Raw genomic sequence first — 26,645 nt, forward strand, 5'->3', positions numbered from 1 at the left:
CAGAAGAAAACACTTTGTGTCAACACGGCGCGTCTTTGTGATGCCACACAGATCTATAAAAACTGATGCGGGTTTTATTTACCTTTTATTAATTATTCAGTGACGCGTTAACTCGTCTCTGTGTCGTCCTCCAGGAGTACATCGGGGCCTGTGTGGTGCTGGTGGCAGCTGTGGCCTCCATCACCAACTGTCTCTACTACCAGCTGTCCACCGGACTGGTGGGGCTGGGACTGACGTACGCACTCATGGTGAGACTGGGTGTGTGTGTGTGTGTGTGTGTGTGTGTGTGTGTGTGTTTAGAGACATTACAGGTGGTTTAAGCTGCAAATTGTTCATATTCTGCATTAGTTTCCCAATTTAGAACTAAATATTTTGCCATTAACTTTTTTTCTATATTCAAACTTGTAGAATAATTAGAAGAATGTTCCTGATCAGATTAACTATTGAAAAAATCATAAATTGTTCAAAAACTATATTTTGAAATACAACTTCTATCTTTTCTTGAAGCTTCTTGAATCAGCGGCTCATTTGCTGCAAGAAATACAACTTTTTTTAATACGTCAGATTGTGAAATTCTGTTCCAACACATACATTTATTAAAAAAAAAAAAAAATAGTTGAGATCAATAAAACAAACGTCTGTACTCTCTCATTGTCCGACCAGAGCACGAGATGTCTGTCTGAAGTGTTTCTCTCTAACTTTCACCTCATTTCTGTCCAGTCAAATCAAATAAACTCGAGAATTAAATATTGTAAAAACTCTTTGAGCTCGTATGTTTCACATAAACCTGAAAACTGAGCTTATTTTGAAAGTTGATATAATCAGATCAACATGTGATCATTAATGTACATTTGGAAGCACTCGAACATGCCCCCCGTGTGACTGCTGTGACATTTCCCCAACTGTTCCCCACTTCCTCCTCCTCCTCCTCCTCCTCCTCCTCCTCCTCCTCCTCCTCCTCCTCCTCCCTCCACGTATCAGGTGTCCAACTACATGAACTGGATGGTGCGTAACCTGGCTGACATGGAAGTACAGCTCGGCTCAGTCAAGAGGATTAACGGCCTGCTCAAGACGGAACCGGAGAACTACGAGGGGCTGCTCAGTGAGTGCAGCGACACCGTCACACCTCCAACATAAACTCAGCCTTCTTGCACTGATTCTGCAGGTGCACAAGAGAAATCACACCTGGTTCTTGTTTGTGGCTGAAGGTTTCTATGATTCTTACATCAGAATGAATCAAAGTCAGACTACAGCAACATTTCTCACTGTCAGATGAAGCCGGGTGTCACCATGCTCATGAGAAATGTATCTTTATCCCCCTTCAGATGTTTTTTTCGTGTGAGTTAATGCCTTTAGATAACTTACTAATCTACCTCACATGCTTAAACACGTAGCTACTGACTGTGAACCCGCTGTGGTTATCCTCTGCTGTGGTTTTTGGCTTCTTGAGAGATTATTAAAATGTTTGTGTGTGTCTCAGCAGTGACTCAGGTCCCTGACGGCTGGCCCCGTCAGGGAGAGATCAAGATCCAGAATCTGAGCGTCCGCTACGACACAACGCTGAAGCCCGTGTTAAAAAACGTCAACGCGCACATCAACCCCGGGCAGAAGGTAACCAGACTGTGTGTGTGTGTGTGTGTGTGTGTGTTACTAAAACTGGAAACTAAACGTGAACGTGAGTTTATTCATGAGTGAATGTTTTTATTCGAGGTGGGGATCTGTGGCAGGACGGGCAGCGGCAAGTCCTCCTTCTCTTTGGCCTTCTTCCGCATGGTGGACATGTTTGAGGGTAAAACATCAACACTTCAAATCAAATAAAAGCTTTGTTAGTGATGCATTAAATGCTGATAATGTTCCCGTTATCACGGCACTTTGTCGTCGTGATTTTTGTTTCCTCACAGGCAGGATCGTGATCGATGACATCGACATCGCCAAGCTGCCTCTGCAGACCCTCCGGTCTCGCCTGTCCATCATCCTGCAGGACCCCATCCTGTTCAGCGGCACCATCCGGTACGACGATTCTTGTCTCTTAGGTTTCTGAGGCCCAACGTTTCCAGCGACAGGACCAGTTGGCAAACTGTGACACACTTCAGACACACTTATCTGAAGCATGAGTCGAGCTGAGGGTCTGTAGATAAGAGGACATTCCTCTGAAAACTCCACCGCAAGGGTTTTATTTTTAGATCTCAGCTGCAGTGACCATAAAAGCTTTGTCACGTCGGAGAAGAAGAGGAGGAGAAATATAAAGAGGCTGCGTGACACTGTCTGCTGAAGCCCTGAGGGACGAGGGAGAACATTTCTGGTGCTCCTTTTTCTACAGCAGAGTGAAAAAAGATTTATTTTATCTCTCGAGCTGTGTGAAAACGTTCTTTTTTTTTCACGTGTGAAATCTTTTTTTTTTCTGTCTGTCAGTGGCAGTTCTAGACCAGTTTTAATAGGGAGGCCAGTTTGGTGCCGGCTAATACATCCCGGGAAAAAAAGACAAATCTCCTCATTCAGACACGGGATAAATGAGACTTAAAACAGTGTTTACAATTTCAACAATTTTGATTGGGTAGTAAACTGCTGTGGGCGGGGTCACAGGGGCACTGGGTGGAGGATGCACCGCTACGATCCTTCGTGGCCTCACTTATCCCAAGATTCTTTACGTCCCTGAAAAAGAAGAAAGAAAGAGAGAAAATGGCGACATTGCGTGACGTAGATCGTCACTCTCGCGGGCCTGGGCGGCAGAAATCATGACGTAAAACATCTGGTGACACAACCAGGAAATGCTCCAAAAGCTGGACCGTCACATTTAACAACGACTGACGAGGTTAACAAGGTCTGTGAAGGACTCGCCTTCGAAGGGTCCTTCAGAGGATGCAGACCCTGAACTGAGACACAGCAAATGAAATGATGAGATGGAGGGTAGAAAACATTCTTTGTTACTTGTCCTTTAGCAGCGCTTATTGGACGCTTTTCACCTGGTTTAGAACCTGAGTAGTGTCGCACTTCTGCCTCTTGTGGTCAAAATTAGTATTGCAGAAAAAAACAAACAAACGCTTGAGTCTGATTTCCTCTGAAAAATAAACATTTCCACGAGTAAAATATTTAGTTTTACTCTCTCGACACATGAAAAAAACAGTTTAGAGCTTAAGAGAAAAAGGAGCCAGAAAAAAATTTCTCCCTTGCTCTTCGGGGATTCTGTAACTCTCAGACTTGTAGACATATACTCTTGTTAAAGTATATTTTGTGTGTGTGTGTGTGTGTGTGCAGGTTCAACCTGGACCCAGAGATGAAGGCCACAGATGAGATGCTCTGGGAGGCTCTGGACATCGCTCAGCTGAAGCCGGTCGTTAAATCCCTTCCAGGCGGCCTGGGTGAGAAAAAATGTGTCGGATGAAATCTATATGTGTGTGTGTGTCAGTACACACACACACACACACACACACACACACACACACACAGACTCACTCTATTTCATGTTGCTCTTTATGAAATTTCTCCCCTCGGAGCTCCGGAGATGGAAATGTCGGTCAGTTTCTCCACCAGTTTTGTGCAGATATTCATGTTTCCCCTTCTGGATAAATTGTAATAACTGTTGTGATCTTCTGACTTCTAATGCAGATAAACACATTCAGTCAGCTCTACTTTGTGTTCAGTGCGAATTAGAAGTTGTTAGTAGCCTGAGAAGAGGAGCGATCTGCTCGGATGTGATGCTCCTGGTGCTTCACACTGATAAGAGGTGGATTATGTTGTACGACGGAGGAGCCCCCTTTTTTTACTTCTGGATATAAGAGCTTCACTGATCCGGATTTAAAAGTCAAATAGTGTGCAGGCTTCCGTTCCCTCCAGGCTCACAAAACTCAGATCAACTGAGGCGATGCTGATCAAATATGAATAAAGTTTCTGTTACCGCGTCGACCGAAACACATTTCAGTGTGTTTTTGACCAGGCTGCCATCTTCTTCCTGCCTGAAAACTCAGTAGGAACTGTCCTAAAGTTGCACGTGTTACATCACACGTTTCATTGCTCTGATTGGTTGTCGGTCTGTCCAGTTGTTTCCAGAGGAAAAATGATATCTGTTAACTGAAACCATAAATTACTTGAGAGGGACCAGACTGATGTATGAAACGGTCTGGTGAGGCCGGGCTAACACGCCAGGATGCTAAACTTAGCTCGACTCTCGCATGTAAACAAACTGTCATTGACGCCACAGGACAGGACAGGACCAGCGCAGCATACAACTGAACTGTGGGGCGATTATCTTTGCATCAAACTAAAATGATACCTCGTCTGTGGTCACATGAGATCATCATCATCTGTCAGCTGCTCTCGTGTCTCCATGCACAGATCGGGCTGCTGTATCGGAGCTCAGCAGCATGAATTTTTAACCTCGCCGTCCGAGTCGTGTCGGCTGTGAAGCTCCTCCGTCCTGCACGCTTACACAGACACGTTATTCTTAGCTCACAGGAGAGCTGACGGTCGCAGCAGCCTCACGATCACATCAGATATCAGCTGAAGGGCCTCTGCAACAAACCTCACCTTCATACATGATGAATGTGTTGGTCCTCTCTGCAGATCTTTATATTTAAATTAAAAGAACAGAATGCTGCTGCTGCTTAAAGCTGCTTTCACTTGTCTGGTGTGACACTGATAAGTGTGTGTGTGTGTGTGTGTGTGTGTGTGTGTGTGTGTGTGTGTGTGTGTGTGTGTGTGTGTTGAAACTGAGCCACTCACTGCTCTTGTTTATGTTCACCGGTGCCAAAAGTTCAAATTGATATCGATCAGTAACCTCGGAGTTAATGCCTCATTAAAGTTTGCACACAAGCGTCAGTTAGTAGAGTTTTAGTGGTGCTGCACTGATTGTAAAAATAGACTTTTTAAATGTTAAATCCTTTTATTTTGTCAGATTTATGTGTAGTTTTACTTGGAAAACAGCAAATCTGGAGGTGTGGCGGTATCATTTTTATACGTTTTTTAGCAATATATGACATTTTGACCTCACCTCGTCCCTTCTATCATATCCAATCTAACATGTCTGGGTGTTTTGATAGCCAAGTGCTTATCTCTGTAAAATGTCTCCATCCAATATAGATGATAATTGCACATTACCTCAAAGAAATGCAATTTCAAAAGCATCGTGAAGGTTATCTCTGGGGAGGGAAATATATTCAGATGAATCCTTGCAGCTCTGCTCTCTCCAGATAAATCACGTGTTTAAAGTTTTATTCATGAAAGCGTTGAAAGGTCATTCTCATGTGACTTAAAGCAGGATTATAAACCGTGTGTGTGCTGACTGATAGAGCTCACAACAGCAGTTCAGGTTTTCAGATATTGATCCGTAAAAACCAATTGACCCTGCTCTCTAAATGAGCCAGAATTACACTGGAATGGGAACATTTGTCTGTACGTATGTTCATGAAAGTACACACATTTGAAAACATTGAGATTCATGTTGTTTCCCCCTGCAGACGCCGCCGTGACGGAGGGAGGAGAGAACTTCAGTCAGGGCCAGAGGCAGCTGTTCTGTCTGGCCAGAGCCTTCGTCAGGAAGAGCAGCATCCTCATCATGGACGAGGCCACGGCGTCCATAGACATGGCAACGGTGTGTGTCGGTGTGTGTGTGTGTGAGAGAGAAATGTGAGGAACGTTCAGAGAAAATAAGATGGAGAGAGGCAAAGTGAAGGAAGCTGAGAGGACGAGAGGTTCACAGCATGTGAGGGGTGAAGCAAAGACATGAAGAGAAAACCTCTTCAGCTAATGATCCTGTAAAATCCAAAGGTTTATATTTACACACAGCTGAAGAGTTAAAACCTACAGATCGATGTATAAAATCTAGTTATTTGATCATGAATGAAAGAATTAACAGCATCAGACACGCAGAACTGATCTCGATTGAGCTGTTTTATGATTTCACTCCACTTTTTTACAAATCTGTGGTTACAGCCTCTTCTTCTCATCCAGCGTGGATCACATGTTTGTTCTGTCATCTGATGCTGTGTGATGTAAGAGCAGGATACAAAGAAAGGCAGAGTGTAGGACGGTGTGCATGAAGCAGAAATAAAGGCTAAAGAATAAAGTGGAGGGGAAGATAGTGAGCGCAGTGAGAGCCTGAGGGGGAAGTCAGACTTCAGACTTCTCTCCTGAATGATGGGTCACAAAGAGCCACGAGGAGACGCAGTGGAGCGTTTTCATCAGGGATACCGAGATGAGGACGAAGAGGCTGAAAGATGAGCTTTTTTTAACAGACCTAATTTCTCACACATGTTGCTTTTTGTCCCTCCTGTCTCCGTCCTCACAGGAGAGCATCCTGCAGAAAGTGGTGATGACTGCCTTTGCTGACCGCACAGTAGTTACTATAGCAGTGAGTATCTGCATGCAGCTCTGTGTCAGCGCTGACCTCCGTCCTCACTGCTGGTGCAAAACAAATGCAGCGTGGACGACGGACGGTTACTGCAGGACTTGATTATAACAGCCAGTTTATTGTTTAAGTGCAGCAGCTTTTCTCTGACGTCTTTCTGCTTTTTTCACGCAGCATCGCGTCCACACCATCCTGAATGCCGACCTGGTGATTGTGATGAAGCGGGGCATCATCCTGGAGTACGACAGGCCCGAGGCCCTGCTGGAGAAGGAGGACAGCGTCTTCACCTCCTTCGTGCGAGCAGACAAGTAGCACAAAGACGAGAGCGACAAAGAGAGAGAGAAGACATTCAAAGTGCAATTGTCCCCATGGAATATATTCCTTTTATTTTTTAACCATGTTGTATTATATTTGTACATAAAGAAAAAGTTAATTCTTTGTTAATAAAAACATAAATTATCATTAACGTTGCTGGTGTTTTTCTTGCGAGGGTTGATTTGATTTGGACTGATGGAAAAGTTTTATGTGCTTGTGTGAGACTTTAAAAAAAAACGAATGAGTCATGGCAGGTTTATGACTGAGGAGCAGCTGAGGAGTACATGATGCTGTCGGCTGAGGCAGGGAGCCAAGAAGCAAGGCATAGTGATCATCTTCAAATACCCCGGGGTGTCGGGGAGGCGGGAGGCTCCGGCTGCTGCTGCCAGGACTCACACCTGACATCAGTTCCATGGTGACACCAGGAGCCTCTCAAATAAAGTCTTTCCACAGAGAAGCTGAACAGGACGGTGAGAGTTTGAAAACAGGCCTGCATGTTCCTGAAAAGACTGAATGTGGAGCCTGTGGGTGTCACACTTTGTCTTAATGTAAAGCTGATTTCACACCAAGCAGCCTGAGGACGATGTGCACTACATTCAGCTCATTATATATTCAGCGTGAGCTTCACATCTGCACGGGTTTGGTGCGTAATTGGCTCACTTCTCCATTCTGTTTGAGAATCACTGAGAGGGCACCGCGGAGGTGGAGGAGGCAGGGAGGGAAGGAGGGGAGGGAGGGACTGCCTCCTCCACCTCACCGCGTCTCCATCTCACGTTACCGAGCTGCACTGAAGTGGCGGAGTCAGCAGAGAGCCGACTGCGCCACTGAAACCTGCCTTCTCACGCAAAGGTGATAAAACTCCGCTCAGAGGCCGATGATTCTGCCGCAGCAACATTTTACATCTTACTGAATCTTCCTGCACGCCCGAGGCAGAGCACCATGGCACAGCGTGCTGTGGCCCAACTACATGTGTGGACGGTCGGTCTTAGTCGTGACTGACGGCAGCAGCTGCGGAGCTGGAAGGAGAATCTTCTCATGGGACTCCCGCAGTTGTGAAGCGCCTGATCTGGAAACGTGAGCAGCGCGCATAGCTCCGGGAAACCGGCGACAACAAGACTGTCCTCCCGACTGGTGAGAAAAGAGCGACAGCGAGGAAAGTTCTCCATCTTCCAGCCGAACCAGAGCCAAAAAGAAGCCTGTGGTTCCGTAGTATGGGAGCGATATGTTGTCCAGGAAAGGACTCATCCCTGAGGATTACCTGCTGACACGGTTGGCTGAGGATGTCCTGCAGCAGCCCAAGTTCCGGGCGAAGCCGGGGAAGGCTCGCTTCGTCGCCAAGAACGGCACCTGCAATGTGGCGCACACCAACATCCGAGAACAGGGCCGATTCTTGCAGGACGTCTTCACCACCCTGGTGGATTTAAAATGGCTCCACACGCTCATCATTTTCACCATGTCCTTCCTGTGCAGCTGGCTCCTCTTCGGGATGATCTGGTGGCTCATCGCCTTCGCGCACGGCGACCTGGACGAGAGAGGAGGCGACTTCGTCCCGTGCGTAACGGACATCCACTCCTTCTCCTCCGCCTTCCTCTTCTCCATTGAGGTCCAGGTGACCATCGGCTTCGGGGGCCGGATGGTCACGGAGGAGTGCGTCTCCGCCATCATCATCCTGATCGTGCAGAACATCGTCGGGCTGGTCATCAACGCCATCATGCTCGGCTGCATCTTCATGAAAACCGCGCAGGCCAACCGGCGCGCCGAGACGCTCATTTTCAGCAAGCACGCCGTCATCTCCGTCCGGAACAACAAGCTGTGCTTCATGATCCGCATCGGGGACCTGAGGAAGAGCATGATCATCAGCGCCACCGTGCGGATGCAGGTGGTGAAGAAAACCACCACCGAGGAGGGCGAGGTGGTTCCTCTGGACCAGATCGACATCCACATGGACAACCCGGTGGGGACCAACGGCGTCTTCCTCGTGTCCCCCCTCATCATCTGCCACGTGATCGACAAGAACAGCCCTCTGTACCAGCTGTCCGCCTCCGACCTGCAGCACGAGGACATCGAGGTGATCGTGGTGCTGGAGGGGGTGGTGGAGACCACCGGCATCACCACGCAGGCCAGGACGTCGTACGTGTCGGAGGAGATCCTGTGGGGGCAGCGCTTCGTGCCCACCGTGTCCGAGGAGGACGGCATGTACGCGGTGGACTACTCCAAGTTCGGCAACACCGTGAAGGTTCCGACCCCGTGCTGCAGCGCCAAGAAACTGGACCAGGCTGGTGGCATCGCCCGCTTCAAGCTGGAGGAGGGCGTCACCTTGCGGGCGTCTGTGAGAAGGCGGCGCGGCGGCACGGTGCGCAGGTCCAGGATGGAGAGCTGATCCGCGTTTTCTACCAGAGCTGCTGAAGTGTGAAGGCTGTTCCGTGACAAAGATTATATTTATTTTATAACATATATCTAAAAGTCAGATTAACACGTGTTTCTCTCAGGGTCAGTGTGAAGAGGATCGTGTCACGTGACTGTTCTGGCGCGCAGAATGAACCGGAAGTCCAATTTGAATGTGTTTTATCTTTTATTATTATTATTATTCTTTTTTAATCCAGAGTGACTGCATGTGTCTGAGAGCAATAAAGGAGAGAGTCTCATGTGACGTGTGTTGTGGAGATTAAAGGGCCAGTCTGCCTGTTAAACACTGCAGCAGAGCTACAGGCCTGATGGAGGCAGAGAAGCACTTTATGATAATTAAACACTAATAAATGGTGAATCAAAAGTACAGATCATAATTTTTTCACTGCTGACAAACAATCACATGCTTTGTAAACCATTTATTAAAGCAACATTATGTAGAAATGGTCATTCTGTGTGATTCAGCGCCCTCCACAGTTTCTAAGTGTGACACAACGCTGTAAAAACAGATCCCAGGTCTGTAACATGTCCTCAGATGTGATGGAGGGTCCAAATACAAACTGATCTCATCACGTCACAACAGTCGTCCTGATGCTGACTTTATTCTACACACTCACACTTTGTTCTCAACATTTGACATCAACTTTTAACTTTTCTTTCAATGTTTCTGCTTGTTTCTCAAAATTGTACTTCAACTCTTTTTTTCAACTTTTTTCTTAACATTTCAACTTTATTTTCAACTTCTGAGAAAAAAAAAGTCAACATCTTATTTTAAGTTCTTCACTTTTTCCTCAAAATTTCAGTTGTCTACCTTTTTCATGAAATTGTACTCTTGTAACTTTTTTATAAACGTTTATTTTTTTTCAACTTTTTGACTTTTTCCCAATATTTCCATGTTTCCTTAAATGTTCCTTCAACTTTATTTTCAACATTTCCCTCAAAATTGAACTTCAACTCTTATTTTGAACTTTTTTCTCAAAAGAAAAACATAAAGTTGAAATGTTAAGAAAAAAGTTTGAAAAAAAATTACACTCATGTGACGACAGAGACGGTCGACTCCAACAGCTCAGTCGCTCCTCACCGGTTCTGATGGACCAGAACCGCTGAATCAGTGTAATTCAACTTTAATCTTGAAGTTCATGATGACAAAAAAAAAAACTTCCTCCTCTCATTTTCTGGTCCGAAAACTCCTCAGAGTCTAACTATTCCAAGGTAAAAGTTACATAATGTTGCTTTAGGACATTTTTTTTTTTTTTTTTAAAGTTGTGACTCATGTTTAGAAACTTTATGAATGTTGAACAAATATTATTTCGTTCATTTCTTGAAAGACATTTACCATAATGCAACCAGTAACATGCTGATATACGGATCTTTCAAACGTTACATCCTGGTGTTACTGGGCAGGTTTTGTATAAATGCCACCTTGATGACATCACTATGACATCATCCAGGTTTAGTCACTTTCATTCACTGAAGTCTTCTGAGTCACAGAACACGATTAAAGAGTTTACAGGCTGACTGACGCTCATGACGAGTTAACTGTGAGTCGACTTCTTTACGAGTGTCGTCTTAACGAGGCCACACACACACACACACACACACACACACAACCATGTTTTTAATCTTCTGGCACAATCAACACAAAACACGCTGAGACAAAGTGGCATTTCTCTCTTTTATTAGATTATAATCCGCAGAGCTTAAAATATTAAATTGCTTTTAACTTAGTTAATAATTAAAATACATAAAAATGAGAGCCAGAACTGAAGAACCCTGCAAAAAAACAAAACAAAAAAAACAAAAACAGAAAAAAAAACAGAATTAAAATAAATAAAAAAGGAGAATTATAAACCCAATCCTCCTCCGTACAGAGGCTACGTCTGACAGAACCCGCTTGCGATTCTTTGTACAGTAAAGTCCAAGCAGACTGTGCATTTTCTATACATGTGTAATGATACCGTTGTTATTATTTCTGACCTAAATCTTCCTCTGATAATCTTTTTTTTTAAAAAAGCAAATCTTAAAGGGACAGATTAAAAAAAAAAACAAGAAGACAGAATTGGTAGATTCTTGTAGTTTTGCACTGGGAGCAGCTCCACACCGTCTCACTCCCACTCCTCCTTTTTTTTTTTCTTCGTTCTCTCCGTCTCTGCCGCTCTGGGCCTGCAGACATTACCTCATGTCTTTGTCCTTCTCTGCAGCAGGAGTGGGTGTTTGGTGGTGATGCTGGTGGTTAACGGAGCTGCTTACACCAGCAAACGGCTCCGATTCAGCCTCACGCCGGCACAGGCTCTGTCTCAAAGCATCGACTCTCTGATCAGATTAAATATCTAACATACAATCTTTATATTTCCTTCTCTGTCTCCCTGTCTGAGGCATTCTCTATGTATGTATGTGTGTGTGTGCTGCCCTCTACAGGTGGGCTCTGGGGGAACACCGGGCGTTTATGTGACGAGTTAAAAACACGAATGACATCTTGTTGTACGAGGGGACTGAGCAGTCTGGTGAACAAGGGACAGAGAATGAAAAAAAAAAAGAGAGAGAGTGACTTCTCTCTGGCAGCAGTGACGTATTCTCTCAGGTCCTGAGTAGGAAGCGCTTTAAATCATCCCCCACATAAAACAACCCAAACAGTGATTGGCTAGTATCGCCCACGTCAGGCAGTAACGTGGCTCCCTACTGTCCGGCGGAAGTCGCCGTGCGCCCGCAGGCCGCCTCCCGCCGCCGCAGGAGGAGGAGGAGGAGGAGGAGGAGGAAGGAGGGAGCGACGAGCCTGCAGGTGAGCAGAGACGCCTTCTTCTCCACACATTAACAACACTGTACAATAAGTAGGTTGAAGCAAAGCAGAGCCCCCTGCCTGTACTGTATGTTAGGTAGAGGATGGAGGGAGGTGAGGGCACAAACCTCCCACCTCCCCCACCGGCCACGACAAAAAATAAAAACTCAATAAAACTCCAACAAAAAAAAATAAAATAATAAAAATAAAAGTGAAACAAAACCAAAAAAAAAAAAATAAAATAAAATAAAAACATACACATACTTTTTTGTTCCTAGTTTAAATTGCAGAGAAGATGGGAGGGATTTGCCCCAATGGGAGGAACGCTCACGCCAATTCCTGCTGGCGTGACAAACCCCTCCCCGCCACCCCAAACCCCCCGAAAACCCTCCCCCCTTTCCTTCCGGCTGGTTGGTTGGTGTCGTAGCGAAATATAAGGGTAGTGGAAGGTCTCTTAAGTCCTGCTGGCACCGAGGGAGGGGGCCAGGCTGTCTTTCCTTCTCTCCTCTATCTTATCTTCTATCACCCCCCAGGGCTGCTGTCTCGCCGCCGGCCCCCCGCTCATCTCTCCGTCACGTGGTTTTGTGAAGAAGGGGAGGGCGCCGAGGCGGGGGTGGAGGGGGCCGGGGCGGGCGCCGGCTGCGGCGGGGCGGGGGTGCAGAGGATTTCGGACAGGTCGTCCATGATACAGGTCTCCTTGGGGTCGACCAGGTTGAATTCCCTTACGAAAACGATGAAATGTGCATACAGAGTGTTCAAGTGGCCCTGCAGGTCCAGAGCCACCGTCTCTTTAAAGTGCGCCCAGTAGAGGTGAGCCAGCACGTGGAACAGGTACCGGCAGATCTTCTTTACCAAGGACTCAAAGGAGTTGGGAAACTCTTTACCTGAGGGGAGACAAACGGGACAGGAGAGACTGGATTAGGAGGAGACAAGTTTGTCTGACGCTGTTCGCTAGATTTAGTCTGACGTCAAATCTTCATTCTTGGACCGAACTCACTCCCTCTCACTTGACACTTCACTGGGAGAAGCAGCAGGGGGCAGCAGCTCAACATCAGGAGACTGAAACCCCTCAGCAGGGAGATACTCACCATATTTTGTAGGAAAGATTTCCTCATCTGTGACCAGTTTCTGACAAAGACTCATTACAAAGTCGACATATTGCGGAGCAGTGCACTTCGTCTTCTTCCCCCTCTCGTCATACCAGTAGTATATTCTAGAAAGAGAAACAAAGGGACGGAGGAAAACATGTCAATGTTGTCACACACAAGCTTGCAAAATAATATTTACACAACCGTGACCTGTCGACACAATTAATCATTATGAATGTTCTCGTAAGAATGTCTGTGGGTAAGTTCAAGCAGGCAGACAAACAACACACAGGTGAGACACGACTGGGACTCGTCACCTGACCTTATTTCCTCATTCAGGAAAAACCCACACTCCCCATGACGTTTCAGTGACTGACTGACACGAATACCAATGAAGATACGAAGATACAGCCCGGTGAATCTACAAACAGTCTCGTGTGTCTCACGCTGACGCATCCTTATCCAGATATCACGTTTGCGTGTTTTAAACTCGAAGGACTTGCTGAACTCTGCGACCAGGAGCTTTTATGTCCTTACTGGGTCAAAATTCCCCGCTGTCGTTAATGGGACACTGATCCATGGACCGGTCTCGCTGCTGGTCAAACATTTCTGGAGGTGTTGACCCAGATAGATAGAAATGTAGGCAGGTCAGCACCTTCACGCTACATGAACGAGCAGCTAACGAGCGAGGCGACGCGTCAGTGAATCAGGACTGGTTAACGTAACCGCAGACACGCGAGCCGCCCGATTGGTGAGCTGGAAAAGGTCGATTAATAAGCGGAGATGTGTGTACATGTGTTAGCACAGCAGCTCTGGGAGGCAGCGGGTCAGACATTACAAATCCTGAGGAATGTAAAGCGTCCACGTAACCATGACCCCGCAGGAGGGAGACCTACTGACCACAGCACCACGACCAGACTCTTACAATACACTTACTCACACAGGATTAGACCGAGTGTGTGTTTGCGTGGGAGAGACTGAGTGAACTACAAACATGCCGTCTCCACTCCTGCATCCACTCAGACATGACGAAACTGTTAACACATACAGAAACGCACACAGCTACAGGAGGAGTTACTCAGTATCTATGAACACTCAGGGTTTGGGGCTTTAGAGCATCAGCATCTATCAGTTTTTACTAATTATTCATTTGATTCATGCAGTTTGTGCTTACTTAATATTTTAAAAAGCTTCTGTTTTCTTTGTAGTTCAGTGCCTTTTATATTGTTCTGCAAAAGGATGAACTACGTTTTCATTTATTATTTAATACTTAATCTCTTTCCTGTGAAATTCTAATGTTTATACAACACCTTTAAATATATAAATCCTCAATATCAGTGTTTGATACAACAGGGACAAAGCGAGACGACGATGAGAGCGTCAAGATTCTTGAATCTCATTAAAAGATAATGACAACGAGGTTTGCGTACTTTGTGTTAAGCAGCGGAGGTTAATTTACTTCTGGCTTACGTCAAATGAGTGGGAGGAGGCGGATCTGTGTGGATCTGAGGTGTGTGTCGACTCGCAGAAGAAGAGAAGAAAGAGCGAGAAGATGGTGGTTCTGATTTATCAATACTGATAGGACGGGCTGCAGGAGATGCGGTTAAGTGTTATACAATTATCTTGCTGTTTGATATCAGCGACACTGTGGATGATTAAATGATGTAATGAAAGCATAAAAAAGTTTGATCATGAAACAACTATAAGTTTGACATGTCTGCACTTGGATGAGATTTGTAACAAACCTAAATGAATCCGTGTATTTTCCCAACTTCATCCAAACCCGAGGTTAATGTACAGCATGAGCGCGTTTCCACACATCCCTCCCCTCCTCCTCGCTCCCACACACACCCATCTATCCACCCACCCGTACCAAATGGGTCTAAATAGCTACCAAATGGTTCCGTTCCCTCATAGCTCATGGAAACATTTTCTTCCTAAAATAGTGCTGAGCGCTGCCTTCGGGTCCGGGCTTCTGACGCTGCTGTGACTGTGGCTCAGTCACCACAGATGGGAGGGGGTGCCCCTCGAATCTTTCTCAGGGTGTGTGGAGGGGTTAGAGGCAGCGCCTTCAGGTGACAGCAGTGGAAAAATCCACACTTGACGGAGAGGTTGACTTGACATGTTTGTCATATGTGTGTCACGTCTCAAGAGTTGTGTTGTTTTCTTGCCATTTCTCTCTGGGGAGAGCAGACGTGTAGCGTGTACAGTTGTGGGTGATCAGGTTTTTCCAGCCCTCAAGTTTACACAGGGGGGGAATGAAGGCCTCTCTCCAAACACAAGGGCTCACACATAAAGATGGCACCCCGCCCTGACAGGGCAAACTAGTTAGATAAATACAAGCATTTAGTCACCTCCCCCTTCTGTTAACACGGCATGAAAAGGCCTCCGTGTTATGATTATCTTTAAACGTTTAACTGCTGCAGAGGTATGCCAGGCTTTACTTTACTGTACACAGTAGCAATTTACCACCTTTGAAGAAAACTGTAGCCCTCTGAAATCATTTGTAAAAGAATCTGTGTGGGTGACTGTAAAGGGCAGTTTCACCAACTTTACTCATTTAGGTGCGTTTACAGGTCTTGGAGAGTAGTGGTGCATATGTGAATAAAGTAGTGTAAAGCTTTTTGTGGCTCCAGGAGAAGATCGCAGTGGATGACGTGAAACCTTCAGATAGCAGCAAGAACCACAGGCTGGTCAGGCTGTATATGAACTGAGGCTAATGCAGCGGCTACACCGGATGAGTTTGACGAAGTTAAGGATCTTGAGAGGAGGAGAAACTAAATGATTTACAGTTTAACACACGTGGTTCTACTTTTGCCAGACTACGTAGTCATACTGTGGCTGTTTTTCGCCTTTTTTATCTTTCACCGACATATGGATACTTTTACTAACTTGATTTACAACTCAGAGAATGACTTCACCATCACGGAGGGCATGACAGAAATCTATAAAACTCCTGAGTTTCTGACGTATAGTCTGGAATAAGAGGTCAAAAACAGACAAGAGAATCCGGTAAGCAGGGACAGTAGCACTTGCAGTTTCCTGGCCAGTAAACAAGATATCTTTTTTCTGTGGTTTTCCGGCACAAACAACAGTCTGAAAGCACAACAGAATGGGGGGGTAAATGGTGTCTGTGTGCAGCTTGGTATTGCAAGAACGGGAAGGAATTTGGTACTAAAACAGCTGTAGACCACTTGATTTTTCCGAGTCAGACGTCTGAAGCGGCAGTAGACCATTGTTTTAGGACAACTGGGTTTTTAAAAATGACACAGCAGGCCGGAGACACACAGGTGCCACCCTGAATGCACCACAGCTCTTCAGTAAATATACATCCTGCTGGAGTACATTAAAGCTGCATACTGCACATTCCAAGATGGGCTGCGTGGGTCGTTAAGATGAACCCGAAAGCGCGAGTCGTCCCTCGCTGACCCGGGTGAAACCGATGATGAATTAACCAATGGGACGCTAGATTTCTGATGAATAAACCAATGAGCCCGGGCAGGCGAGCGATGAATAAACCAGAAGTTCAGGTGGAGATAACTTACGTGTTGCAGGTCGCCGTCATGGCTTGACAGGTGTCCCCAGTGCAGAACTCTGAGATGGTGCTGTACTGCAGGTTGATAAGATTGAAGAATGTTGTTGCTGCGACAAAAAACAAGAGGAAAGAAAGAAGCGTTAACACGGGAATAAATCACAGAGGACAGTCAAATACTTTAGTAAATGAACGTGAACTACTTGTCCCTGTCATGTCACACCCATAGCACTGCACACTATCCATCTATCTGTCACTTTGATCAGTGGGGCAATCATCGTCACGTGCACAACAGAAATCCTTCAGGTCAACACATCCTTCAACAGTGAGCCTCAGAAACAAAACACAAAAACGTGAGGCTGCTGCAGAGAGTTGTCGCTCCAGTCGCTGGAGACTGAAACAGGTATTTCAGCAGTGAGGGGAAACTCCTCCACCGCCTGTTAAACAAAGTGCTGGGCAGATGAGGGGTCTGTTACAGGTGAAAAATGTTTCCACTCAGTCGAAGGTGTGATTATGTGACATGCAGACTCGTGAGATCCTCCTGGTCTGTTGACATTTTCTTCTTCGCTAACAATTTGCTCAAAGCCTTTGAACCTGTCAGCGAAGCGTTCTCGTCATTTTGGAGCAGCTACAACTAGCTAAAAACACTTTAATAAAACAGTTTCACGATTGACTTGGATTTCAACATCTGAACTGGCAATAGACAAGATTCTTATGTAAATGCTGATTGCACAATGTAATGGAAATGTACTGTTTCTCTTCAACAAATCAATTTTGTCTGAGGGCAGATGATAAATGTCCCTGGAAAATGAAGGCCGACTGGCGATCCAGTCATAATAAAAAGTAAAATTACACCATGTTTCGTCCAGTGTTGTTGGTCGTTGTAACTCTGAGGAAACGGGGAACGATCCAGTTGTCTTTGCGAGGCCAAAAATAATACAACTCTGGAGTCTCTGGAGGGGCAGAAGTTCTACCGTTTCCTCTTCAGAGGGTTCACTTGCTGTTTAACCTTAAATAAGGTAGAATAATCTCCTTCAGAGGCGCAGAAGAGGTCGCTGACTTCAAGTTGTAACTTCTTCTCATTTAATGTGATTAAAAAGTATTAAAAACACAGTGATGTGGCATTTGTTGGGTTTTTTATCAAACAAAAATATTTTCTTACATCTGGCTTGTATTCAGAGCATCTCTGCAGCACGAAAGTACTTTTTTCTAGTGTTGGATGGTTGTTCGAATTTTATCTCGAAGCGATTTCCTGACGTTGAGAAACTACTTCATATTCCTGAGTGTTGGGAGGACTAGACACCATCAACACCTCACTGAAATGTTTGATAGTTATTTAGGCTTCTGCACTGAAGCTCAGTGAGAAGGGACTCTTCTGAAATCAATCCTGTTTGTGAAACCTTGAGGAAACAATCTTATTTCTTGATTTAAAGGATGCACAGTGTGAAGTGACAACACTTCCCACAGGACCGTCCTGTGTTTTCCTGCTCAACAAAGAAGCTGCAGAGTTGGGAAATATTCTGCACTGTTGGTTTTCACGTGTGGGCAGAATTAAATGACTCAAATTGATTTGGTTTAAAAAAAGTCTTTACTCAGAACATTGGTGCACAGCCCTGTTTTTTTAGTGTGTTTAAGTAAAAAGCCCAATTAGTGGTAGATACAGGATGATACAAGCCTGCTTTTATAACTCCCGATTTCAACACATTACAATGTGCAAACATGTCCCATCTGCTTTACGTAACAAAGATTTATGACTCTTAAACGGAAGAAGAATGTTGTTTTGTTGTTTTTTTTTCCTTTCCCCCTCCGAGCACCTGGCTGGTTTGGATACGTAACCAAAGCAAAGTCCGGGAGACGGACAAAATAAAGAGTCTCACGAGATCGATCGAGCTGCCGGGACGCAGCGAGTTTACAAAACTCCAGAAATGATGCTCACAATGACAACTATAAATTCCAGTAACAGTTGAGACACTGCGCTGACGCTGGCAGTAAATGATTGTGTTTAAATAAGCGGTGTGTGTGTGTTTGTGTGTGTGTTGTTATTGGGAACAGGCTCAGCGCTGTGCCAGGCCTGGATCATGTTAAGGGCTTGGCTCTGTCAGAGCTGCATCTCCAGCACCGCTGGAACATCTTGTCATCTCCAGATGATAAATACATACCAAGCTGGAAAAACAATTCCAAACACTTGAGGAAATCTATAAATACGTCAAAGGAAACGCTGAGCTTGACTCAAGATTTTTTATGTAATAAATCAAGTAATAAGAATCTTTTACATTTTAATGATGCCTGTAAGAAATTGCTCGTACAGGCTTGTTTTCACAGTTTGAGCTCCCATTCTGTATCTCTACACGTATCATCACTCACTGTTGCTGGCTAGCCATTCGTTGAGGTCGATCTCTCTGGGCAGCACCACCAGCTCCTTGAGGTCAAAGTCCACCACGCGGATTTTTGTGTACTCTAGCTCCAAGTACTGCTTCTTCTCTTCTGTCGGAGGCTTCTTCCCATTTGGCTTCGTCTTCGACTTCCTGTAACACAGAAGAAGAAACGGGTTGGGTTAATGAGCTGCCAACAAGTTGATGAGGGCAATAAAACGATAAGGAGATTACAGAGGGAGATTTCAAATTAAAAAAATCAATGTAAGCTCTTTGCTCAGAGGCTCAGAGATTTCCAGAAAGACGATATGATGCCACTGCAAAATACACAGAAGCCTACCAGACATTCAGGTCGTGCAAGTCAAATGCTGAGCCAACACACTTGCTTGACGGGTTATTTGCTATGCAAATCTAATAAAACTCGACCGGAAAAGTTATGAAACACAAACTCCCGCATTTTTTCCCAATACTGAACTCACAGCAAACCAAAACAAAGAGTCCTCTGTTGCTGTATCTGACCCGCAACTCCAACCTCTGACCTAATGTCAGCTCTATAGCCTCGGCGCAGACAGCCGTCCCCAGCGCCTTGTACTTCCACTGCTAGTTTTAGCATGAGGATGTCATATCACACTCTTCCTGCACTTCCCGGGCCGTAACCTCTCCTCCTCCCAGCCCCCTGCTATCAGCTTGTATCAGTGGAGGCAGTGCAATCTGCGGTCAAAGGTTAAAAGACTCGATATACGAGTGAGACAAACACACAGAGGAAGAGTTGTCTGGGACGGTCGTTAAAAAAATACAGACTAATGTAATCGACAGCCCAAGACTCTTCTGTTCGAGGCTTTCCTCTGTTCCCATTCCCAACTTTTCCCTACATCTTCAGTTCTTCTTGGCTCGGCTACCGTTGTTTGGGTTTGCTTAAGGACAAGGGAGTTTCCGTTTGCTCCCTGAATTTACTGCGCTTATGTTGACCCTCATTTCCGCTCATCTTACACTCGCCCCTCTCTATCTCCAGCTCTCGGCCCTCCGTCTAAACACACTGATCCAGCCATGTGTTCTCGGCTCTACCCTTTCCTCCCAAGTAACACTCCTCCAGATCCCCCGACAGACGGCGGCTCCAGGCTCCAGGAACTGACGAGAGCTCTTCTAACGGCAGTAATGACGAGGGGGATCGTAAACACCTTTTTCCAGCGGCAGCCAAAAATCTCTTCTCACTTTCACTCGGGCTTTACAGGACAGACGCAGTGACTGGTGGGGTTTCTGCTGGAAATATTGGGGGGAGGTATTTCTGATATCTCCAGCCAGAGATATCAGAAATAGAGGATTGAGAATAGAAGGGGTGGAGAAGTGAGAACAGAAGGGGGGGAGACTGGAATGAAGAGAGGAGGTAGATCGACACAGGCCCAGCTGATATCCATGGGAACTAATAAACACGTACAAAACATGAACGGACTGCGGAGCACGAGGCCTCTCGGCCAGCCGGAGCACGGCGTTCAAAAAGGTCTTTGCAATTTAATTCCCTCCTCTCCAGGAAGCGTCGTCCTGCTTTTCCACCACAGCAAACAACGGAAGGCATGTCAACATGTGGATGCACACAGAGCCTGCAGCCCTCTGTAAATGTTTAAGTCTCCTCCTCCTCCTCCTCCTCCTCCTCTTCAACATGTCTGCTGTCATCTAATTTAGCTGTCAGGAGAAATGCTTAGCTGCAAACTGCCTTTGGGCCTCCTTTGGAAAACTGAGACGCACCGCTCAGGTTCTGGTTTGTTGGGTAAGGATTCATCAAGGTATTGGGACTCTTCCTATCAGGCAGCTTGAGAGCTTGTTTCAGCCTCATTTAAGAACCGAGGACACTGCAGATTACACCGCTGGCTAATTATTTATGAGTGACTACTTTCTGTTTCATCGCGTTTCTCCTGTTGCTCTGCTCTTTATGTCTGTTTCTTGGGTTTCTTCGGGCCTGTGGGGATTTCTGTCTGTCCTCTTCTTTTCACAGCTGCAGGCTCGCGGGTCCAAACTAGCATTGTAACGTCCAGTCGGTCTGATATCGGCTTCTTAAATGTGAATATTTTCTGTTTTCTTTTTCTCCTCTATGGCACAAAACTAAATATCGTTGACGTTCGAAGACGTCATCTTGAGATCTTGAGAACGCTGAAAGTATTCTGCACCGTTTTCTGACGTTTTATAGAGCAAACAACTAATCAACAGATTAATCGAGAATTAAAATAATCGTTACTTGAAGCTCCGGTTCAAACAGCCAATAATTCATGGTTCCCTCCCATCCTTGCCCTCTCTTTTCATCTCTATCGGCCCTTTCCTTTCATCATTCTGTCCCCAACTATTATTAACCTCGCTCCATGACCTCTACTCTGACTCACACTTTAATTACTGTTCTTTTTTTTATCTTAAGGCTCCTTCCTGCATCTGTTTTAGCATTTGTTCCCTTCTTCGACCCCTTATCTCTGTCTGCTTCCGTCTCTCCCCTTTCTTCCTACTAATGTGGGTACAGACGGCTTCATGTGGTCCGTGTGTTTTTTTTTTTTTTTGCACCGTGAGCAACATGTTTCATCATGTGAAAGAGCTTTACCAGAGGATGGAGCTTCATCCACAGATACCGTCAGCTCTCGCAACTTTTCAAAGGCTTTGCTAAGCCCCTTAGAAGAAAGAAGGAAAAAAAAAATGCTCGATCTTGCGAGAGGTTCAACTCGGTTCTTTCGGCCCCCACCTCCCTCTCTCCTCCTCCCTCCTTTCCTTTTGAAAACATTCTGTCTCACTGAGCTATTTCCTGCCTCTCTCCCTGTGTAATTTCATCATTTTCCATACAAACGCCTCCTCCGCTTCTAGCGAACATTTGTGTGGTATGGGGAGGTGAAATTCTGGAGCCATTAGTTTATTTCAGGATAAAGAAAACTTCCACTGTGCCAACACTCCTCCCCTCGCACGTACATAGTCTGTCCTCACTACAACACACACACACACACACACACACACACACACACAGCTTAGTCTGTTCTTGGTGAAGTTCTCCTGGGCAAGTCTTTGCCATAAAAGGCAGCAGATGCCTCTTTCTCCTCACCAGATCAGGACAGGCCAGGAGGCATGAGTGGAGGGGAACTGAGGCCAGGGCCAGGCACATGTCTCCGGGCTCAGGGGTGGTGGGGGGGCAGCCGCGGTCTGCCTGGCACCAACAGGAACCAGTCTGCGATACAGACTCCACAATCTAGAAACCCCTGGGTCAGGCTTTGGTGGAATAACATGAGTCCACTGAGAGCCATGAGACAAATCACGTGCCCGAAAAAACTGATGTCTTTTGAACTCTTCAAGTTGAGCTGGAGGGCGTGAAGCAGGAAGACACACATGCTGATGTTTATCTGCAATTACATACAATAAGGAAACAGGGTTGTATAGTCGGGTGACAGGGAGGTCAGTACTGTGGCGCTGAGGAGTGACTGACCTGACAGCTGTTCAACTCCGTCTGCTAGCCACTCTCTTATCCCTTTCACTTTTCTCCACCCCCCCAAAGCAAATGTCTTCACTCACTACCTTTCCTCATGTACACTATCAGCAGCACCCAACTCACACAAAGGGCTGCACACACAGACACACACACGTCTCTGGCTGTAGCCCCCCTCGACCCCCTATCCTCCTCCAGCTGGTCACAACAGCTGCGTCACTCCCGAGTCTGATCCCACCAGAGACCCCGAGAAAGTCCACGAGGAGAGCAGGAGTCCTGTCTGGGCCCCGAGAGTGTGTTTGTGTGAGCATGTGTGTGTGTCCGGGCGTTTGTGTGCAGCGTTGATTAAAGCGTGTCAAACATACATGTCTTTGGCCTCGCACAGGGGTGCATGTATCAGCTGCTGAACGGTGAACACGGTTGCTTCCCAAATAAAAAGCTTGTGGAAGGAGGAGCAGCCTTCTGGCAGGTACAACCACGAGATCCATTCCTTACCCGAACATGGTTCCAATTAATCCTGGAATCGCTCGGGGCCGTATTACAGAGCTATGCTGGAGAATTAGTTTAATTGCTTTGTCTAAAACACAACAATTTGGTACTAAAGAGCTCCTTCTTCCCTCTGTGCTCCCCCCTCACACACATGCTGGCTGAATGTTCATGCTCGACACCTAAACATGCAGGTCTCCGACTGAACACAACTTAACTCTGAAGCACGTTCGACAAAACCCATGTAATGACTTTCCCCCCTTAAGCCTGCTGCTCCTGCCAAACCCGATATTGCACAACTGTTGCTTGAATTGGCCTTCTGGATAGCAGAGGAATCCAACTATTGGCATATGGATGCAGTTAATGTGATCCGCTGGGGTGAACAGCACATGTAACCGTCCAACAAAAGAAGTCGATCATCTACTGTACAAAAAAAAAAAAAAAAAAAAAATGGCGGGTGCTCGTAGTGATCCGAGAGATTTGCTCTGACTTCTGCAACTGGCACTCAGAGCCAAATACTGTCAGAGGAAAGGCAGAAAATGATTAAAGAGCCTCATTTTTAAGCTACAGGACATAATCTGGAACAAGAAGAAGCTCGCCAAGGTGCAAAGACACGCCTCTCTTGTCACCACACGGTCGCAATACATTACCGGTTTACTTGAAAACACCAGAGGAATCAAACTGACCAAGCTGACCTCCAAACAAACACCTGACAGGTCAGAGACAGAATCAATCAAATGTCAGGAAGCCGCACACTGCTTTTATCAACTGATTGACGAACCCCCTTGTTCAGGGTTTAAGAAATGGCCATAAAACATCAATAGCAACAGGATATCGGTCCGATCTCAGCAGATAAGACTTCAACTGAGTGAATGAACTCTGCCATTTTGTAAAAAGAGTAGCATCAGTCAGGAAGATCGCTTTTCTCCCGAGCCTGGCCTCCTGATCTATTTCAGGATTCAAATTGAATAGACTCAATGGCTTTTTTCCCCGAAAAACCACAGACAGAGGGGGAGCAGGCAGTTTGAGCACAGCGGAGCTACACCACAGCGGCCATTACGGGTCTAAAAAGAGACAGAGTTAAGGATGGACTAAACCAGAGGTTCTGCCTCGCAGTGCTCAAGTCTACAGAGTAACTTCTCTGTCAAAGTTTCAGGATCGCTTTTAAAAAGAAGCTCTGAGACACACACACACAAAAAAACCCTGTTAGTTTTAGTTTTGGAGTGAAGAGATAAGACGGAAACAAAAAAAAACAAAGAACTGCCTCCACTTAATCAGTACCATCACTGTGGGTGTCAGCAGCACTGTAAATCAGTAAAAGAGGATCGTAGCCCAGGTGCCGGTCTGAACATGCACAAACACACAAGTGACCCGACCCCAGCACAGTTCTGGCTGCCTCCTCTTCCCCCTTGTCATTCTGCGCTAAATCCCATTCAGTGGCTCTCAGGCCCGCAGAGTATGGAAGGACCCCCTGCCGGCGCTATAATGGAGCCTCATCAACATCACAACGCACACGTGTGACAGGAGAGGGGGGGAGTTTGGGACAAGACGAGGCCAAGCCGCTGTTCAAACACTCTGTCAATATCACCTTACTGGAAGGTGGTTAGCTTCGACATTGATTTGCCCGACAGGAAGAGACTGATGTGGACGACTGGACTGAAGAGCTAAATGAGATTTCTCTACACTCCGATTGATCCAATCAGTCCATCTGAATGGAAAACAAAGAGGGACCGGCTGCGTGTGAGTCAGTGATTTTTTCTCCCCACACTATTCAAAAGAAACCCAAAATAGACAATCTTGAAAAAGGTGTCAAGATTACACAGGACGACATCCTCCCAGGAGACTTATCTTCGCCAGTCAAGTTTTCATACCTGCAGTCAAGCCAAGGGCACTGAAGCATTCACTCAAGGAGGAAACTGGTTGAAAGTGGAGCTATAAACAGCTCTACGGCATCCCCCCACCCCCTCATAAAACCCCAAACTATGCATCCTTGTTAACTCTGATGAAGTGCTTTTTGTTCATTTTTTCCTCGAGACGTCAAACTTGTGGAAATCCCCTCCTTTTGTCCTGCCCAAAAATAAATCAAAAGGTGTATTTCCAGCTAAATTAGGCGGTTCAGTTCCCGGTAAAAACGCAAGCCGCGGAGCTTGTCTCTACCTGTCACAGGTTTTGCAACAGACAAAACAATCGACTGTACAATGACACTCCTCTGCTGCGTCTGTTACATCCTGCCCACAATCTGTTAAAGAGAGATCTTAAGATGGTGGATATCTTCTCCTCCATGTCACTCTTCACACATCTTCCAACAGGTCGTTAAGGCATGTTGCCCTTTGGGGCTGACAACCTGAAAACACACCTGTCCCCAGACTTGAAAGGTAACAGGAAACTCCACAAAAAAGCATTAAGAGGACGCTCTCTCTCTCTCTCTTTCCCCCCGGAGGAAGACACTCATAATGACTGCATGTCCTGCTCACATGACACAGACGGTGTGATTACACATGTGTAAACTGGATTCACATTTTCCTCACACTAACTGTTTTTTTTTCCTTGAATCGACTTGATTCTTCACAGCGGTTGTTTGTGTCACAAACAGGCTGGTAACATTCCTATTTGGGTCAAGCATTCTTTGAGTCTTATGCGTCCTCGGCCGTATAAAGGCCTTTTTATATGGCTGCTAAAATAACTGATTTATACGCCACATTATTGACAACAAATATAGGTCAACATGCTGAGAAACGCTTCTGTTCCTGAAGTGTGCGTGACGTGTGCTTTACTTTACTTTCATGTTATAAAGTAGGTTACAGTGTGAATGGGAGGCTCAGATGGGAATCAGTTAGGATTAAGTCACTTCACACTCAACTCTAACCATAATGTGAGCTTTAAACCTTTTCCATTGTTTTGTTTTTTTAATTTGAGCCCTGTGATTTAAAACTGTTTCCCCTCTAAAGAGTCAAAGCTAAAACCTTAACAGGCTTCTTAAATAATGAATCAGACCAGATGAGGAGACAGTCTCACATTTCTCCTGCTCTTGTTGAGTCTTGTTAGTGGAGACCTGCCGCTGCAGCAGGAGGAGGAATGAGGCATTCACGGACCCCCACAAATCACCACAGGCTGATGAATTACTGTGAACATGAGGGTCCCAACACTTCTGTGAGAGGACACAACTACTACTTATCTTTCTAGAGCTAAAGTAAAACATTTAAAACACAAGTTAGTTTCTAACATCAGGCGATTGGGGGGGTCATGAACGCAACCTTGCTTTACGTCCTCGATGTATATATATAGTCTGTTAAAGTCACTGGACGTCTGTAACGTTGTAATAAAACATTGGAAATATCAAATACCACGTCGGAAACAAAAAGTTAACTTTAGGAAAGAAGCAATAAAGTTGTTATATTAACAGAAGAGTGGCTGTGCGTCTCTCTCGCTCCGTCGACGCTTCGTAAATATACAAACACAAGAAAATATCACTTTCACAGTAAAGTCTCGGCACGTTGTCGAGTTAAATCAACTTTTTTTTTTTCTTTACCTGAGAACTTTTCCGACTGCCTGAAGCACCATTTTGCAACTTAGTCCGTTTTTGGAGTTTCTCTGAGAGTGCATGTCCGTCTTATCTCCAGAGAAGGAGCAATAATCTCCCACCATAGTTTAAAACATGAATATGTGACGGCAGAGTATCTCTCCCTCCTCTCTCTCTCTCTGTCTCTCTCCCTCTCTCGGTCTCTTTCTCTCTGGCTCTCTGTCTTCGGGTGACGGTTCGTCCTGTCCGCCTCTCACCGGCCTCTCATCTCTGGCTGCACCGCGAATAACAGCGTGGGTAAAAAAAAAAAAAAAAAAAAAAAAAAAAAAAAAAATCTTTGTGAGGACTTCACACGGAGG

At 45.7% G+C, this 26,645-nt stretch overlaps 3 protein-coding genes across 8 annotated transcripts in view; 2 read left to right on the plus strand and 1 right to left on the minus strand.

The window, feature by feature from the left end:
- abcc8 (ATP-binding cassette, sub-family C (CFTR/MRP), member 8) overlaps window positions 1-6,809 on the plus strand; it is a 49,163-nt gene extending 42,354 nt beyond the window's left edge. The window contains exons 31-39 of one of the 3 annotated variants that reach the window (XM_037106371.1): window positions 135-248; window positions 982-1,102; window positions 1,481-1,611; window positions 1,711-1,789; window positions 1,902-2,010; window positions 3,256-3,359; window positions 5,454-5,587; window positions 6,284-6,346; window positions 6,518-6,809. In XM_037106371.1, coding sequence (XP_036962266.1) covers window positions 135-248; window positions 982-1,102; window positions 1,481-1,611; window positions 1,711-1,789; window positions 1,902-2,010; window positions 3,256-3,359; window positions 5,454-5,587; window positions 6,284-6,346; window positions 6,518-6,655 — 993 coding nt within the window. In that variant the 3' untranslated portion in view covers window positions 6,656-6,809. The remainder of the gene's footprint in view (window positions 1-134; window positions 249-981; window positions 1,103-1,480; window positions 1,612-1,710; window positions 1,790-1,901; window positions 2,011-3,255; window positions 3,360-5,453; window positions 5,588-6,283; window positions 6,347-6,517) is intronic. The other 2 variants (XM_037106372.1, XM_037106373.1) reach the window with 2 other exon arrangements.
- Window positions 6,810-6,927: 118 nt separating this feature from the next.
- kcnj11 (potassium inwardly rectifying channel subfamily J member 11) lies at window positions 6,928-9,554 on the plus strand. Its single transcript, XM_037106379.1, has 2 exons — window positions 6,928-9,065; window positions 9,148-9,554. The coding sequence occupies exon 1, from the start codon at window positions 7,881-7,883 to the stop codon at window positions 9,036-9,038; it is 1,158 nt and encodes a 385-aa protein (XP_036962274.1). The 5' UTR covers window positions 6,928-7,880; the 3' UTR covers window positions 9,039-9,065; window positions 9,148-9,554.
- Window positions 9,555-10,725: 1,171 nt separating this feature from the next.
- mob2a (MOB kinase activator 2a) overlaps window positions 10,726-26,645 on the minus strand; it is a 61,148-nt gene continuing 45,228 nt past the window's right edge. For 3 of the 4 annotated variants that reach the window (XM_037106385.1, XM_037106382.1, XM_037106384.1), the window contains exons 2-5: window positions 18,825-18,985; window positions 16,474-16,570; window positions 12,929-13,053; window positions 10,726-12,724 (exon numbers count right to left, since the gene is read on the minus strand). In XM_037106385.1, coding sequence (XP_036962280.1) covers window positions 12,402-12,724; window positions 12,929-13,053; window positions 16,474-16,570; window positions 18,825-18,985 — 706 coding nt within the window. In that variant the 3' untranslated portion in view covers window positions 10,726-12,401. Of the gene's footprint in view, window positions 12,725-12,928; window positions 13,054-16,473; window positions 16,571-18,824; window positions 18,986-26,295; window positions 26,573-26,645 lie in introns of those variants that run through there. The other variant, XM_037106381.1, reaches the window with a different exon arrangement.

Source organism: Acanthopagrus latus, chromosome 8 (assembly GCF_904848185.1).
Source record: "Acanthopagrus latus isolate v.2019 chromosome 8, fAcaLat1.1, whole genome shotgun sequence".
Classification (NCBI taxonomy): domain Eukaryota; kingdom Metazoa; phylum Chordata; class Actinopteri; order Spariformes; family Sparidae; genus Acanthopagrus; species Acanthopagrus latus.

What these genes read in the sequence shown, in the direction of transcription:
- kcnj11 (XM_037106379.1), top strand. Translation starts at nt 7,881, where the DNA reads ATGTTGTCCAGGAAAGGACTCATCCCTGAGGATTACCTGCTGACACGG.